This window comes from Papio anubis, chromosome 5, assembly GCF_008728515.1.
Source record: "Papio anubis isolate 15944 chromosome 5, Panubis1.0, whole genome shotgun sequence".
In the NCBI taxonomy this organism is placed as follows: domain Eukaryota; kingdom Metazoa; phylum Chordata; class Mammalia; order Primates; family Cercopithecidae; genus Papio; species Papio anubis.
The window spans coordinates 105,894,330-105,908,931 of NC_044980.1; the positions used below are offsets into that span (position 1 = coordinate 105,894,330).

At 44.9% G+C, this 14,602-nt stretch overlaps 1 protein-coding gene across 2 annotated transcripts in view; it reads right to left on the minus strand.

Moving 5' to 3' along the window:
- MCC (MCC regulator of WNT signaling pathway) overlaps positions 1-14,602 on the minus strand; it is a 465,432-nt gene that overhangs the window by 42,894 nt on the left and 407,936 nt on the right. For both annotated transcript variants that reach the window (XM_017959782.3, XM_003899999.5), the window contains 5 exons: positions 12,834-12,980; positions 11,771-11,860; positions 10,517-10,665; positions 5,584-5,724; positions 2,925-3,028 (listed from right to left, as the gene is read on the minus strand). In XM_017959782.3, the coding sequence (XP_017815271.1) occupies positions 2,925-3,028; positions 5,584-5,724; positions 10,517-10,665; positions 11,771-11,860; positions 12,834-12,980 (631 nt within the window). The remainder of the gene's footprint in view (positions 1-2,924; positions 3,029-5,583; positions 5,725-10,516; positions 10,666-11,770; positions 11,861-12,833; positions 12,981-14,602) is intronic.

Genomic DNA, 14,602 nt, shown 5'->3' on the forward strand with positions numbered 1-14,602 from the left:
TGTACAGGACCAAGAGTGAGCCCTGATGTACACTATGGGCTCTGGGTGATGATGATGTGTGACTGTAGGTTTATCACTTGTAACTAATATACTACCCTGATGGGGGATGCTGAAAATGGGGGAGGCTGTGCATGTTGAGGGTTGGAGGCATATGGGAAATCTCTGTACCTTCCTCTCAGTTTTGCTGTGAACTTAAAACTGCTCTAAGAAACAAAGTCTTAAAAAAAACAAAACAAAATAGAAACTGCTGGCTGAACAAATCACTAGTTTGCTACCTGTACAGCACAGATCCACGCTCTTCCAAATATTTTAAAAGGAAATCTTACGCCAAACCATACAAAATGCTATTCTAACATACAAACAAGATAAACGTGGAATTGGATGAAGTGGGCAGAAGTGGGAGACGCTCAGGGTCCCACCCTCCAACCCCACTGCCGAGGCCCAGAGAAACTCCTCCAGCTTCCCAGGGCACAGTTTGAAAACCACTGGCCTAAAGCATCTGTGAATGAAACAATGAACAAAATGAATGCCTGTGACATCAACAAGAAACAAAGAAAAGACCCACAATCACAGACCCTGTGGGTGCACGTCACAAACGAGTTCTTGCTTTGCTGTGCGGCAACTCTACGGTATGATGGGGCCGTATGACAGGCCAGCTGCTGCCGTCAGCAGAATGCAAGGGCGAGGCTGAACGGGGAACTGCTTAAAATCAAGCCCGCCCTCAGCACTACAGAGAATGGGCAGGAAATGGGGTGGACCCATTCCGCAGGCCAAAAATCCCTGGAACTCCCTCCTGTCATTTCTCTGACAACCTTCACGTCTCACTTCTCTCCATGAATAAGACATTTTACATATATCTCACCACTGACCGCTCTTTGGAAGCAGGCATGACATTACTGACTGGCTCATCTTATAAATGTATACACGAGCTTCCCAGTATTAGGTAAATACAAAGCATTTCATTATTGATTTTGAATATTTAAAAGGCAGATTTAGTTAAGCTCTTTTAGCTCCTACACCAAATAACTGCACTGAGTAGGTACATGCCTAATGAAAGGTACCTTGTGAGGCCTGAACAGGTTTAAGACACTCCTCTGATACCAACTGGAAATACAAAGATTGACTTTTTTCCTTTAATTTATCGTTTTTCTTAATACGTATATTAATTTTAAAAAAACCTGACAGTAGGCCAAGATCAGTTTAGGATCTGTTTCATATGAGGAGTAAAGTTTTATGGTTCAGTTAAAAGACGCTGAAAAATGAGGTTTCTAATGGAAATGCTGGCAGAGTTTCTACTTCTGGGCTGGGCTGGTAATACTATTAAAAAAAAACCAGAGGGAGGAGCAGAGCATGGCTCTCCATACAAATGAAGGCGTGCTCCTTTGTTGGATCACTTGGATATGAAGCAGGAAATTAATACCCAGGATACTTTCCTTCCTTCAGTTTTGCTTCAGATTCCTGTGCAAATTGAAACTGAAGGAGGAAACACATGTGAGTGTGCATTGCAAAAGTGAGCCCCCAGGCAAGAGGGGTGGAGTGGGGAAGAAGGACAGGAGGGTGCATTCAGAAGGTGCCTGGATGGTGACCTCCTTGCAGGGTGTATCCTGGATGGACAAATCCTAATGGAAGCTCACAGCGGAAAGCTGGTCCATGACAGAGGCCTGGCCACACACATGGGAATGCCTGGCCTGCCCACACCACCCATCTTTGGCTCTGGAGTGACCTGGCCACCTTGGCTTTCTGTTTACTTGCTATTGCCTCTCCGAAGGCTAAGGGGGTGTCTGGGGCTTAGCTCTGCATGGAGAGATGGCCACCTTTCTTCTCGGGTCTCTCTTTCCTCTTAGCACTGTTTCTGCCACAGTCCTCACATCACTGCAGTCTCAGAGCCACAATCACTGGCCACATTTTAGCAAATGCTGCTGCTTCCTAGAATGACACGCTTGTGTCTGTCCCAGTTAGATACTCCTTCCACCTTACTCAAAATTGAGGGATAGAAGTGAGTGGGCAGTGCAGATCTCAAGGTACAGGTCAGGCCAACAGGGCACAGGATCCCCAGGTCTGGGGGAAGGGCAGGCACAGGAAAGCGAGGTGGGTGAACATTCTGTGATGCTGACATGAGCAGGGGGTGAAACTACTACTTCTTTATTTGTAAGACACCTGGAGACCTGGCAGGGGAAACCCATGTTTCAAAACTACTCAAAAGCTGGGCGCAGTGGCTTACGCCTGTAATCCCAGCACTTTGGGAGGCTGAGGCAGGTGGATCACCTGAGGTCAGGAGTTCGAGACCAGGTTGACCACCATAGTGAAACTCTGTCTCTACTAAAAATACAAAATTAGCTGGGCGTGGTGGCATATGTCTGTAATCCCGGCTACTCAGGACGCTGAGGCAGGAGGATGCTTGAACCCAGGAGGTGAAGGTTGCAGTGAGCCAAGATTGCACCACTGTACTCCAGCCTGGACAACAAGAGCAAAACTCCACCTCAAAACCAACAAACGAAAAAACAACTACTACTCAAAGAGATAAATTTGGAGATGCTCAGCCAATGAAACGAGACGAGGTGAAGGCCATGTGGCAGCAGCATGCGCCTTGACAACAGGCATCAGAGAGGCAGCTGTGGACACGCCAGCCCCTTTCATCGCTGATGCGGCCCCAGCTCCATCTGGCCCCACTGTCAGCCCAGGAGAATGCAGCTCCTAAGAAGGCTTGTTTGTTTTAACTTGTCTGCTATTCTGTTTCCACTCCAGTTCTTGCTGTATTCAACATAAACAATTTACCCACTCAGTCATGAGGAAAAACGAAAAACACACTTGACAACCAAATTTTGTGTTGTCAGGAGATGATTCAATGCCAGCCGCCGAGACAGGGGCAGGAGCAAAGGAGGCAGGGAGACAACAGGAGGAAGAGGGACTCCGGAGACACTTACCAGGGGAGGACCCCACGCCTGCCGCTCGGAACTGCCCCAGGATGAGGCTCTGCTCACTCTCCGCCAGCGCCAGGAGGAGTTCATAGGCTTCGATGCACTGCTCGCTGAAACAAAGCACACGCAGCCTCAGCGCTGGCAGGGAACAGCAGACACCTTCAATGTGGCGCAGGTTCCTGCGCAGGAGGCAGCTCAGGTGCTGTCTCGGCCTCACTCTCCACACAGGCAAGGAAACCACCCATGAATATTCCCAGGTCAAGGCCAGTGGCTTGCTCTTTCATTTGGCCTTTTTATTTTTAAACTTTTAACTTGGTTCTGGAAAAATACAACAGAAACAATAAAGGTGGGAGAGGCAAGTGTGTCATCCCTTCAGTGACCAGCTGAAAGGACCACATGATTCCCTTGTGGTAGGCCGCTCCAGGCAGTCCCGCTGAGCCCGCACCCTGGTGTCCACACCCTTGTGCTGTCCCCCATTCGCACTGTACCAGGGTTGGTCTGTGTGACCAAAGAGACAGTAGGTCACTTCCAAAATAGCTTACTAAAAATCCCTGACTTCCATCTTGGTCATTCGCTCTCACTTCACTCTCTCTCAGACCATCCTCCCTGGAGCAGGCCAGCTGTCGTGTCTTGAAGACTCTCAGTCAGTCCTATGGAGAGGTCCACATGGGGAGGAATGACTAAGGCCTCCAGCCAACAGCCATGTGAGAGAGCCTTCTTAGAGCAGATCCTCCAAGCTCCCGCTGAGGTCTCAGATGGTACAGTCCTGGCTGACAGCTTGACCAGAATCTCACAAGAGATCCTAAGCCAAAACCACCTACTAAGCCACCCCAGGTTCCTGATCCTTGAAATTGTGATGCAGTAAGTGATCAGTCATACAACAACAGGTAACTAATATAACATCCCACAAGGAGATGGTTTTGACCTAGACCTGCACTATTCAATAAAGTATCTACTAGCCACAAATAGCTACTTAAATTGAAAACATTTTGAGTTAAATAAAATGAAAAAGTCCATTCCTCCATTGCAGTAGCCATACTTCATATGTTCAGTAGCCATACATGGCTAGTGGTTACCATATTGGGCAGTGCATGTAGAGAACAGTTCCATCATCACAGAAAAGTTCTAATGGATTCTCATAAAACTAGAAGTGCTTAAAATGTCTCATGAAACATTCTTAGGCCTTCACAAAATCTGTGACAAGAGTTTGAGTTTGGATTTCTAGGAGGAGGAAACATAGTCACTCTTCTCTGTGCCCATCATTCATTGGGCAAACAAGGTAAAATATCAAAGAACAGTTCCTTTCCTGTAGCCTGAGACCCACGTGGCCCACGTCCACACAAGAGGTGGAACATGTGCACAGCATCCTCAGGGGCCCAGATAACATGCCAGCAGTAGGAACATTTCCTCTTTAAGAAAGTAACCATCTAGCTTCTTCAAGCTGAACAGGGGATGTGTTGCCTCATTTAGTCAACAATTTGTTTTGATTGCCTTTATTTTCACTGTCCTTTACTAACAGTTAAGACAAACAGCTGAAATGCTAGACCTAGGTGCTTCCAGTTCCTAGTTTCAAAGGCAGTTCATATTCCAGACACTTTATTATCCAGGTACTAATGTGGAGAAAGACCTTTCTGCTCAAAGGCAGATTGTGGGCGGATAGCAGCCAGCTTCAAGGGTTATCACAGATGAGTTATCTGCTTGCTTTGCTGTCTGTAAACCAGAATGATTGCTTTGTAGCTTTGGTCCCATTTATTTTGCTTTGATTATTTCTTGAATAAACAAGAATGTTTCTTAAAACAATACCAAACTTTTTAGAAGATGCTAAGTGTACGATACAGTCAACTACTCTGAGGCCTTGGCAAATACGCTTAAGTGGTAATGCTAATAAAAGAAACCTATGATGATAATAATAAGGGATAGTTTTGCAGCTTTAAACAAGCGGTAATTTAAAAACAGATAAATTTCAAAGTGATGAGGCAGAAAAAAAAAAAAGCGGTCCATTCAAATTACAACTTGCTCACCAATGAGTGAATTGTAGTTATTTAAACTGGCTTGTTCTCACGACAAAAAATCAGCAGCATGCCTGAAGAGCCAGGAAAATATTCATATCCTTTGACCTACAGTTCCTGCTGCCGGATTTTATCCAGAGGAAAATATTCAAAAGAATGAAGATCTTATCTGCATTAAATTATTCATCATAGAATTATTTTTAATATTAAAAGTCTAAATGTCCTTTAGAAAAGTGAGTAAATTAACAATATAAAAACTTGATGGAGGGGTTACAGCCATTCAGAATAAACAGAGGCTATTAAAAGCAACATTTTACAACTATGACAAAGAAATAGAATGCACTAGATTTATAGCAATGTAAATTACATATGAATATGAATAAAAATCTGCAAGAACAAATGAACATGTAACACACCAAAAAATCGATATTTTGAGTGATAGTACCTTCATGAAATATTTAAGATGAATATGCTAGGAGAAATATACCTGTTTACTAACAGCATATTCATTACCCTTAGCTATCTGCTGGTCCAAACCGCCAGATACGCCTTCTAGAAGCCTATTTCCTGCTTTTATTCTGCAGGTTACTCTGGATGCATTTCTACCCTGAAGTAGCTCCAAACATCCCAGTGTGTGCCTTGCGCTGTTTTCCTACCTGTACTGTAAGGCCAGCCTCAGCGCTGTGGCGTTGGATTCGTATTTTCCCACCAGCATGCTCATCCTCTCGGCATTGCTTTTACATTCCTCCAGGGTTATAGTCAGGAGATCATTTTGGGATTTGAGGTGCTCAATCCGGCTACAAAGGAACAAAAATCAAGGGTTACAATTAATTTGCCAATATTTCAGTTGTCTCATTTATGTTCAGGCCAGAAAAGCATGCTAGGATGTGGGCTTGTCAGATTAGCAGCTGACACAGTATTTTGTCAAAGAAGCAACTCTACATAAAAGTATCACTAAACTCTGTGTGAATTACAAATAAAAAATAAGCCCCCTGGTTAAAAATAAGACCCCCAGCCATTGCCACGCTCACTCCAGGTCTAGCATGAGCAGGGCACAGTGCTAGGCTCTGGAGATATTCCAAGGAAAGAAGACAGCTGTGCAACCTCCAGGTCCCTATCATGTGGAACGCCTGGTGGGCTTAGATAAGTCACCCTCCACATGCAGGGATGAAAAGCAGCATCACAGCAGTCATGGCTATCTGTTAAGCCTTTGCTTTAGTGATTCTCCCAGCAGCCCTTTCAATTAAGTATTGTTATTCCCATTTCAGATGAGGAGATGGAGGCCCAGAAACATTAAGTATCTTGCCCTGGGATTTGAACCAGATCCCGTCCTCATAATCACAAACTACAAAGAGAACCAAAGGATGAATCAGTGAGTGAATAGGAACCGCCCCGGCGGCCTTTAAGTGGGAAATGGACCAGGAGCTGTGGACTGTACCCAAAGCTCCTTTCGGGTTACACAGTCTAGCAGCTCTAACTAGTGCTAGGATAAGCATTGGGAACTTGAAGTTTTACAGGATTCAGAACTGTAGACTCAGGGCAAATGAGTTTGTGGCAAAGTCAGCAAACAAATGAATAATATAATCCTTCAGCTTCTCCATTTTCCATCTCAGGGCACAGATGCTCTTGATGCCACAATTCATTTTCCATGGGACACATCTATTTGTAGTACTCTGACCACTAAGTCTTAAAGAGAAAGAGCTTCACACACACAAACTGCAAGTGACTTGAAATGTTAAGGGGTTTGGAAGCCATCAGCTTCAAGGAAAAATCTTAGACTCACGCCTTAGGGCAGAATATGGAGACATTTGCCAACATGGAAGATACTTGGTGAGTGTAGAAGAACTAAGATCACTGCCAGGCTCTGGCCACTCCGAGGTCATTTCAAGGTAAGGTGCTATAAGAATGCTTTTCTGCCCCTGTTCACGTTAAGACTTCTTGAAAAGAGTCCCTATTCTCTCATTTACTTTTCTTTTTTTTTTTTTTTTTTGAGACGGAGTCTTGCTCTGTCGCCCAGGCTGGAGTGCAGTGGCCGGATCTCAGCTCACTGCAAGCTCCACCTCCTGGGTCCACGCCATTCTCCTGCCTGAGCCTCCCGAGTAGCTGGGACTACAGGTGCCCGCCACCTCACCCGGCTAGTTTTTTGTATTTTTTTAGTAGAGATGGGGTTTCACCGTGTTAGTCAGGATGGTCTCGATCTCCTGACCTCATGATCCGCCCGTCTCGGCCTCCCAAAGTGCTGGGATTACAGGCTTGAGCCACCGCGCCGGCCATTTACTTTTCAACTTGCTCCAGTCTATAGTCCGTCCCTGCTAATTAGATAAAGCCTTTATCCAACTCATAGACCTCCATGTGGCCAAGCCCATCTCAGGGCCCTTCTCAGGCAACACCTCACTGATCTGTTACTCTTCCCTTCTTAAAGAGCTCCCCTCACTTAAGCCAGGGTGGGTCTCTGCTGGTTTTCTTCCTGCCCTAGCAGCTACTTCCTCTCAGTTGTCTTTGCTAGATGCTCATTCTCTATAAAATTGGGAAGGCTTGGCATTCTCTTGGGGCTGTCCCGGGGTCCCCTCTGCTATCGACACTCCCACCCTAGGGGCGATTTCTTTCCAGTCCCATGACTTTATTACGCAGGTAAGATCCACTGGCTCCCAACTTTCTCTAGCCCAGAGCTTGCCTCTGAGGGCCAGGTTCACATATCCAGCTGCCTTCCTGACATTTCCCTTTGCTGTCACATTGCTACCTCCAATGTAACATTCCAAAGTGGGATTCTTGATTTTCCCTGCACCTCATCCTCCCTTATCTTCTCCATCTCAGTAAATGCCAACACCGTCTACCCAACACTACACGCCAGACCAAGCTTGTCCAACCTGTAGGCTGCATGCGGCCAACACAAATTTGTAAACTTTCTTAAAACATCACGAGATATTTTTGCAATTTTTTTTTTAGTTCATCAGCTATCATTACTGTTAGTGGATTTTATGTTCGGCCCGAGACATTCCTCTTCTTCCAGTGTGGTCCAGGAAGCCAAAAGATTGGACGCTCCTGCACTAGACCCCTGAGAATCTTTTTTGAGACCATCCCTTTTTCTCATCCAAGTGGAACCCAGCTGCAGTTTCCACTGCTTTCAGCACCGCACATGTCGTACGTGAAGCCCCTGGCCCCATCCCACCACAGCTACCCTCGTGCACTGCAAAGATCATGCTGCTTCCACTCTTATCTCACCCTTCCCATTTTCCACACCCGGGTGAGATTCCATAGTGTCAATCAGATCTTGTTCTTCCACATTCAAAAACCCTTTAATGACTTCCAATTATACTTAAAGAGTAAAATGTGTCCATGGCATCAAAATCCACATCTGAGCCAGCCCCTGCTCTGCCACCTCATCTCATGTAGCTTCTTCCCCTTACTCCATTTCAGTTCCATTGGCCTTTGGACAGTTCCTCTTTCAGGCCTCATGGTTGTTAAGTGGCCATAAGAATATCAGTTTGCCATATGGCTGCTTTTTTTTTTTTTTTTTTTTTTTTTGTAATCCATCTCAATGTAAGCCTCCCCTCTTCAGACACCTTCCCTGACTACCCATCGAAAAATCAACCCTCCCTCAGCTTCTGCTGGTGTCCTATTTATTTCCTTCTTGGATCTTTCTTATCATCTTATTTGTTTTCTCCTTGGTCTATTTTCCCTAACAGAATATAAGCTCCATGAGAGCAGGGACCCTATTATCTGTTTTACTTTGCTTTGCGTGCCACGTAGCCTAGCATATAGTAGATGTTTAACACAGATTTGTTAGAGAAGGAAAACATTTTGGTGGGTACGGATGTCACCCCTCCCCTGCCAATCATGAAGCTAAAGGCTAACATACTTTGAGAGTAATAGGCCTCCAACTTTGAGGTAGGTAGTTAAAATAGCAGACATCAGGATATACTGGTAGCTTATTTCTAAGAAGCCCCAGGTTCCCGCAGCAGCTAGGATCACAGAGATGACAATGGAGGTGAGGTCAATGGGTAAGGGTTGGAATTCCATCTCAGCTACTTAATAGCTCTGGATTTAAGACAAGTCACTCAACTTGGGACTTCAAAGTCTTTGTTTTCTCATTTGCAAAACAGGACTACTCTACCCTCACAGGTTGAGGATTAAGTGGCTGTCTGTGAGAGCCCTTTGTAAGCTGTTAAACACCACAATAACATGAGCTACCAGCAAAATATTTCTCCCTTCTTTGGTCTCTCCTGGGTGTATATAACTGAGTAGAAAGCAACTCCCCTATTCAAGTTCAGCCACAAATCCAACTTGTTAAATCCCAGAATCTGTAGAGAGGAGATCCTCACTAAATCGAGGTCCCCCGAAGGCATCTAACTTCATTAAATTGCAAAGGGCATATCTGATTCAATTTTTAAGCACTCCCAGGCCAGTGATAGTGAAAAGACGGCTTCTTTACTACCACTAAGTAATCATCAGGATTATCACTCTTAAGTATTCTGGATTTAATAAGGAAACCATTTAATTTCAAGATTTAAAATGACCTAGATTGTCAATTACCTTAGTTCTCAAGAACTATATTAAACAGCTTCAAATCAGGGAGGACTAACATGATAATTCAATTTATTCTGGTTTGCCATACACAAGAGGAATGGAATTAAGCAATGGTGGATGGGGAAGGGTATCCCTATTTCTTCCTGGTTAGCTCATAAGCCTTTCAAATTCTTACAGTGCTCTTCCACTAAAGATTGGTAGGTCAAGGCAGCCACACCACATTCAGATGCGACTCAACAGTCCATTCTGCCACTGCAGAACCAATTCTGAGGCCAAGTGGTTTCCATGGTTTGGCCCTGGTCCTTCTCCTTTGCTTTGTTAGCAACTCCCTCATCACTGGCATGACACATAAGAGAGTCTTTGCCAACAGGCAAAAGGGCAAACTGAAACCACCTCTTTTGAAAGACTTGAAAAGAATCCATATAATGGGGTATACGGTAAAATTACTCTAGGTAGGGCAGTTAGGATAGGATGTAGGGACCCAAGACTGAGCACATTTGCAAAAAGCATAAATAAAATTAGGCAACCATCAGGAAGAGCAAGGACAGATAGACCAGCATGCCTGGTCCATGTCAGGAACGGCCCTACCAGATTGCCTTTGCTGGTTCCAGTAGCTCCAAGTGCCCCTGAGATGCTGACTCAACATTCCAGAACTTCCTTCTGTGGTTCTCTGCAGCACAGGCCTGCATGCTTGGCAGTCACCTGTGACCTACTGCCATTCTGTAGGGGCTGCTCCCAGGACTCACTATGTAATGTGCAAGGTCCAGTGTGAAACTAAAAAAGCGGAGTCCCTTGTTTAACAGTATTAAGGCAGTGAAGCAAGCATGGTACCTTTCTAAGCACAAGGCCCATGTGAATGCCCAGGTCACAGCCATGATGGCAGCTCAGACTGTTGGGAGCACTCCTCTGAAGACCAAGGTGGTGGGAACTTCCAAACCCACCAACCTGACAGTATTGCTCTGTCACAATACGTAAGCCACCTTGAACAGATCTTTGGAAAGAGAAGTGAGGAGCAGCAGCTCCTCCCTGCCCCAGGATCAAATCGATAGGATCTCTCCTCACCTATTTAGCCGTTCTGTTTCCACCTCAAACTCTCTAATCTTGCTTTCTGAGATGGCAGATCCGTGTGAGTAGAGTGTTTGGAAAATCTCTTGGATGTTGGAGCAGTCCTGAAGTGAGTGGGCCAGATGTTCTGCCACACTGCTGGATACCTGCAAAAAGAAGCATTAATTCCCCTTTGGAACGTGTCACTTCAGAGATGCTGGTCGCCACGCATGTTTTGTATGCAAAAGAATTTAATTCTCAAGATATTCCTTGAGAATCGGGGACTGGGAGGATGGTTACCCTAATGGTTCTCAGTTTGTATGACAGAATCCTAGTATGAAAAGTTAACTAATAAATACTATAAAAGCAGTAGAAGAAAAGAGAAAACAGGATCAAAATATGACTCCCTCCCCAAGCACGTGGCGCTGGGCAGCCAGGATGGGGAGATCATGCCTTCCTGGAGTTCCTAAAATTCTGAATGTTGAACAGAATCAGGATTTCTTTCCCCTATCCTGAATTCCCTGCTACTCCAGGTCACTGTTTTTGGTTTCTGTAGCCCAGGAGAGGGGCTGACTCCTTCATTTTCACATTTTGGCTTTGGCATGGAATCTGAATACATGCAATTTTTGCTCAGTGTAAAATTCTAAATTAGGGCCTTAAAATGCTATTTTAAGGCTCTGTCTCTGAGGATCAAATAGCTGGCTCTCTCATCCTCATCCCCAATCCTAAAAGATCCCTTAAAGAAATGAAACTAATCCTTTTCACCATCCATCAGCTCTTACAGTCCCAGGGGGTTGCCTGACTTCACAAATGAAAACTCTGGGACTAAACTGAAGGTTCTGGTCTTTCCTACCACTGGGTGAGGCTTCAAAGACAACATTCCTCCTCAGTAGAGAGCACATCCCCTTTCAAGATGGATGTGCAAAAGGCAGAGTTCTTTTAGAGCTCTTCGTCTCTGGGGTAGCAGGGTGATATAAGACAGATACTTCAAGACTTTCATCTATATCACCAAGAATTGGACCTAAATCATTTCATTCTGAATGGTTTCAAGGAAAGGAAAAAAAATCTCCCCTAAAGCTGAAGAAGTAATTCACCATATGGATGGAAATCATCATACATTGTAATTTAATCCTTTGGAAGGAAATCGGGTGTGATTTACTATTGTAACTGGTTTATTGGAGATAGACTTGGGAAGTTATTCTGTCATCTATAATCAATTGTCTGTGTAGCTCTACCGGGTACTTTCTTGCCTTGCTTCTCGTGAACACTCACCCCTATGCTACTGATTTCTGAGCCCAGGACTGGCCGATCAGATGATGATGATTCAGACCTTGTCTTTGATAGCTTCACCCTCTCAGCAATCTTAAAAAAGAAAACAAAGCATTATAGAAAACTACACACCACTCCCCAGATAAACTGTTGGGACTGTTTATACAGGGCTGTTTAGCCATGTCAACTAAATGATTAAAGAACTTGTTAAGAACAGCTCATTTGTCCAATTTTTCTACCACCAGCTTAAGCCAGGGCCTTTCAACTTCAGCACTGCTGATATTTTGGCTTGGATAATTCTTTTTGTGGGGATCTGTCCTGTGCATTGTAGGATATTTAGCAGCATCTCTGGCCTCTAGCCACAAGATGCCAGTAGCACTCCAATTGTGACCATCAAAAATGTCTCTAGACATTGCCAAATGTCCCCTGGAGGAAGAGCTCACTTCTGGTTAGAAAACACTGGTTTAACCTAACTTATTAAACTTGATAGTTAAGAATCAACCTTACTGTGGTGGCTAGTAGAGCTACCAGGCAAGCCAACAGGCATAATTTTCATCATCTGAGACAGACTCAACATACGTACTGGGGGGTTGTGCCAGCGAATGAGTGGGGCTACTTCTCACAGCTGCCACAGCCTGTCCATCATAATCTATTTTTCTTTTTTTCTGGCAGAGCTGTCAGTCTTGTGAGTGGGGAGATCATTGGTTCATTACTCAAGGTCCCCCGCTGGGCTGAACCTTAGTCTTTGAGAGCAACTCTGTCCACTGTGAAGTACTGGAGCACTTGACAAAACGTCTCACTCTCCATAATGACTTGTCAGCTGTGACATTCTCCAGCTGGCTGATTAATGAGAGCTGGCGTCCAGGTTGCAGCTGAGAGAGACTTAAAACTATTAGTGGGTTATCTCTCCTTACAGCTCCTGCAGAGAAGGTCTGTGTAAGGTCTCAGGGGAAGCCCCTTGGGCTGTCTCAGCTAAGGGCATGCCTGTACAGTGGCTAGGATGAGCCTGGTGCTTCCAGATAACAGGAGGTGTTCCCGCTCATCAGGTCCATCCCCAGGAACTCACCTTGGCAATGGGAATGTCATTGCTGCTGCTGCTCGTGCTCAGCTCTCCAGTGCTGGGGTTAATTGGGCGGTTGGTGGAAGTGAGGCGGCCAGGGCTGGAGGGACCTGTGGCCTGCACGCTCTGTAGTCGAGTTTGAAGCTCTCTGACCTGCAATCATAATGCTTAGACATAGTTGGTGGTTTCCCTGGCTAAAGAGCAAAACAGCCAGATGGGTAGGTGGTGGGGCTTTCATTTACATTGAGGGATCAGCCCATTGAAAAGCTAGCATGGTTGAGTTCACATAAAAGTCACTATATTCTTTTTTTTGGACTAATAATTTCTTTAAACGAATCAGTTTCTTAAATCACACGTAATACTAAAAGTGGAGTTACAAACCAAAGTGATGATATTACTAGTTTTTATAATTGCCCAAGAGTCAATAAATTCTTAACTCAATCTGCCACAGACCATCATCTATTCTTCACAAGTATGAGGTGCACATATTATATAAGGCACTGGAAGCTTCCAGGATGGATGACCATCTTGTTTTTTTTTTTTTTTTTTTTTTGAGACAGGGTCTTGCTCTGTTGCCCAGGCTGGAATGCAGTGGTACAACCATGGCTCACTGCAGCCTTAATCTCCCGGGCTCAAGGGATCCTCCTGCCTCAGCTTCCTGAGCAGCTGGGACTAGGTGCACACAACACACCTGGCTGATTTTTAAATTTCTTTGTAAAGACAGAGTCTCGCTATGTTGCCAGGGCTGGTCTTGAACTCCTGTGCTCAAGCAATTCTACCACCTCAGCCTCCCAAAGTGCTGGGATTACCGGCATGAGCCACTGCGCCCAGGCACTGGCTAACTACCTTTAAGGAATGTTTATTCTTTTAGCCCCAAGTGCCTGACTGTGCTGGGGACTGCAGACAGAGGACCCAAGATGAAATCACCTCTCATGGAGTCATCATCTCAGAGCCCAGAGGAGAGAGGAATGATTTCAACACAAGTGCACTTGAGTGTTATAAATTTCTATCTCAAGTGTTATGGGAAGCAGAAAAAGGGAAGAATGTAACTCCAGCTGAAGTCATCCAGACAAAGCTGAACGAAGACAGTGGTACTTGAGCAATCTTAAAGGAGAACAAGTGAGGATATGGCTTTCGTGATGATATGCTTGGGGGGTGATAGTGGGGGGGTGCACAGGTGCTGGGATGACATGCTATGTTTGAAGAGGTGCAAGTTATTCAATATGTGTGGTTTAGAAGAGGTGTCTGCATTGGGGAAAAGATTAGGCTAAGAGAAGAGACACTGATGGAGCCAGCACCTTTCCCCAAGTTACCTACAGATGGATTTTCCCTGGGATAGTAGGTAGGAATGTCTAAATAGTCCTTCTATACAAAAAAAGAAACATGGGGCCCTCTAAGTTACATTTAAAATGCACATTTAACTGCACAGAAATTGAACGTCCAAATCCTGCTTCTCTATAGTTACAACTCTGTGACTTCCAAAGAGAGAAGTATTCCAAGGAGCTGAAGAGCGTTGCTAGAGATTGGTCTTTTATAACCTTGGTCACAGTTTCAGCATGAGAGTACAGTGTCCACCTGAAAGGGCAAACTAACTACAGCACCCAACGGTCCTTACAAATGGGCACCAGACTTTGCCGGGCTGGGAAGAGTTAGCACTAGCAAATTTAAGACAGGGCTTTCTCAACAAAATATGTACTAGAATCCCCCAGAGGGCTTATTAAAACAGACTCCAGGGCCCCACCCCAGGAATTCTGATTTAGCAGGGTCTGGATGAA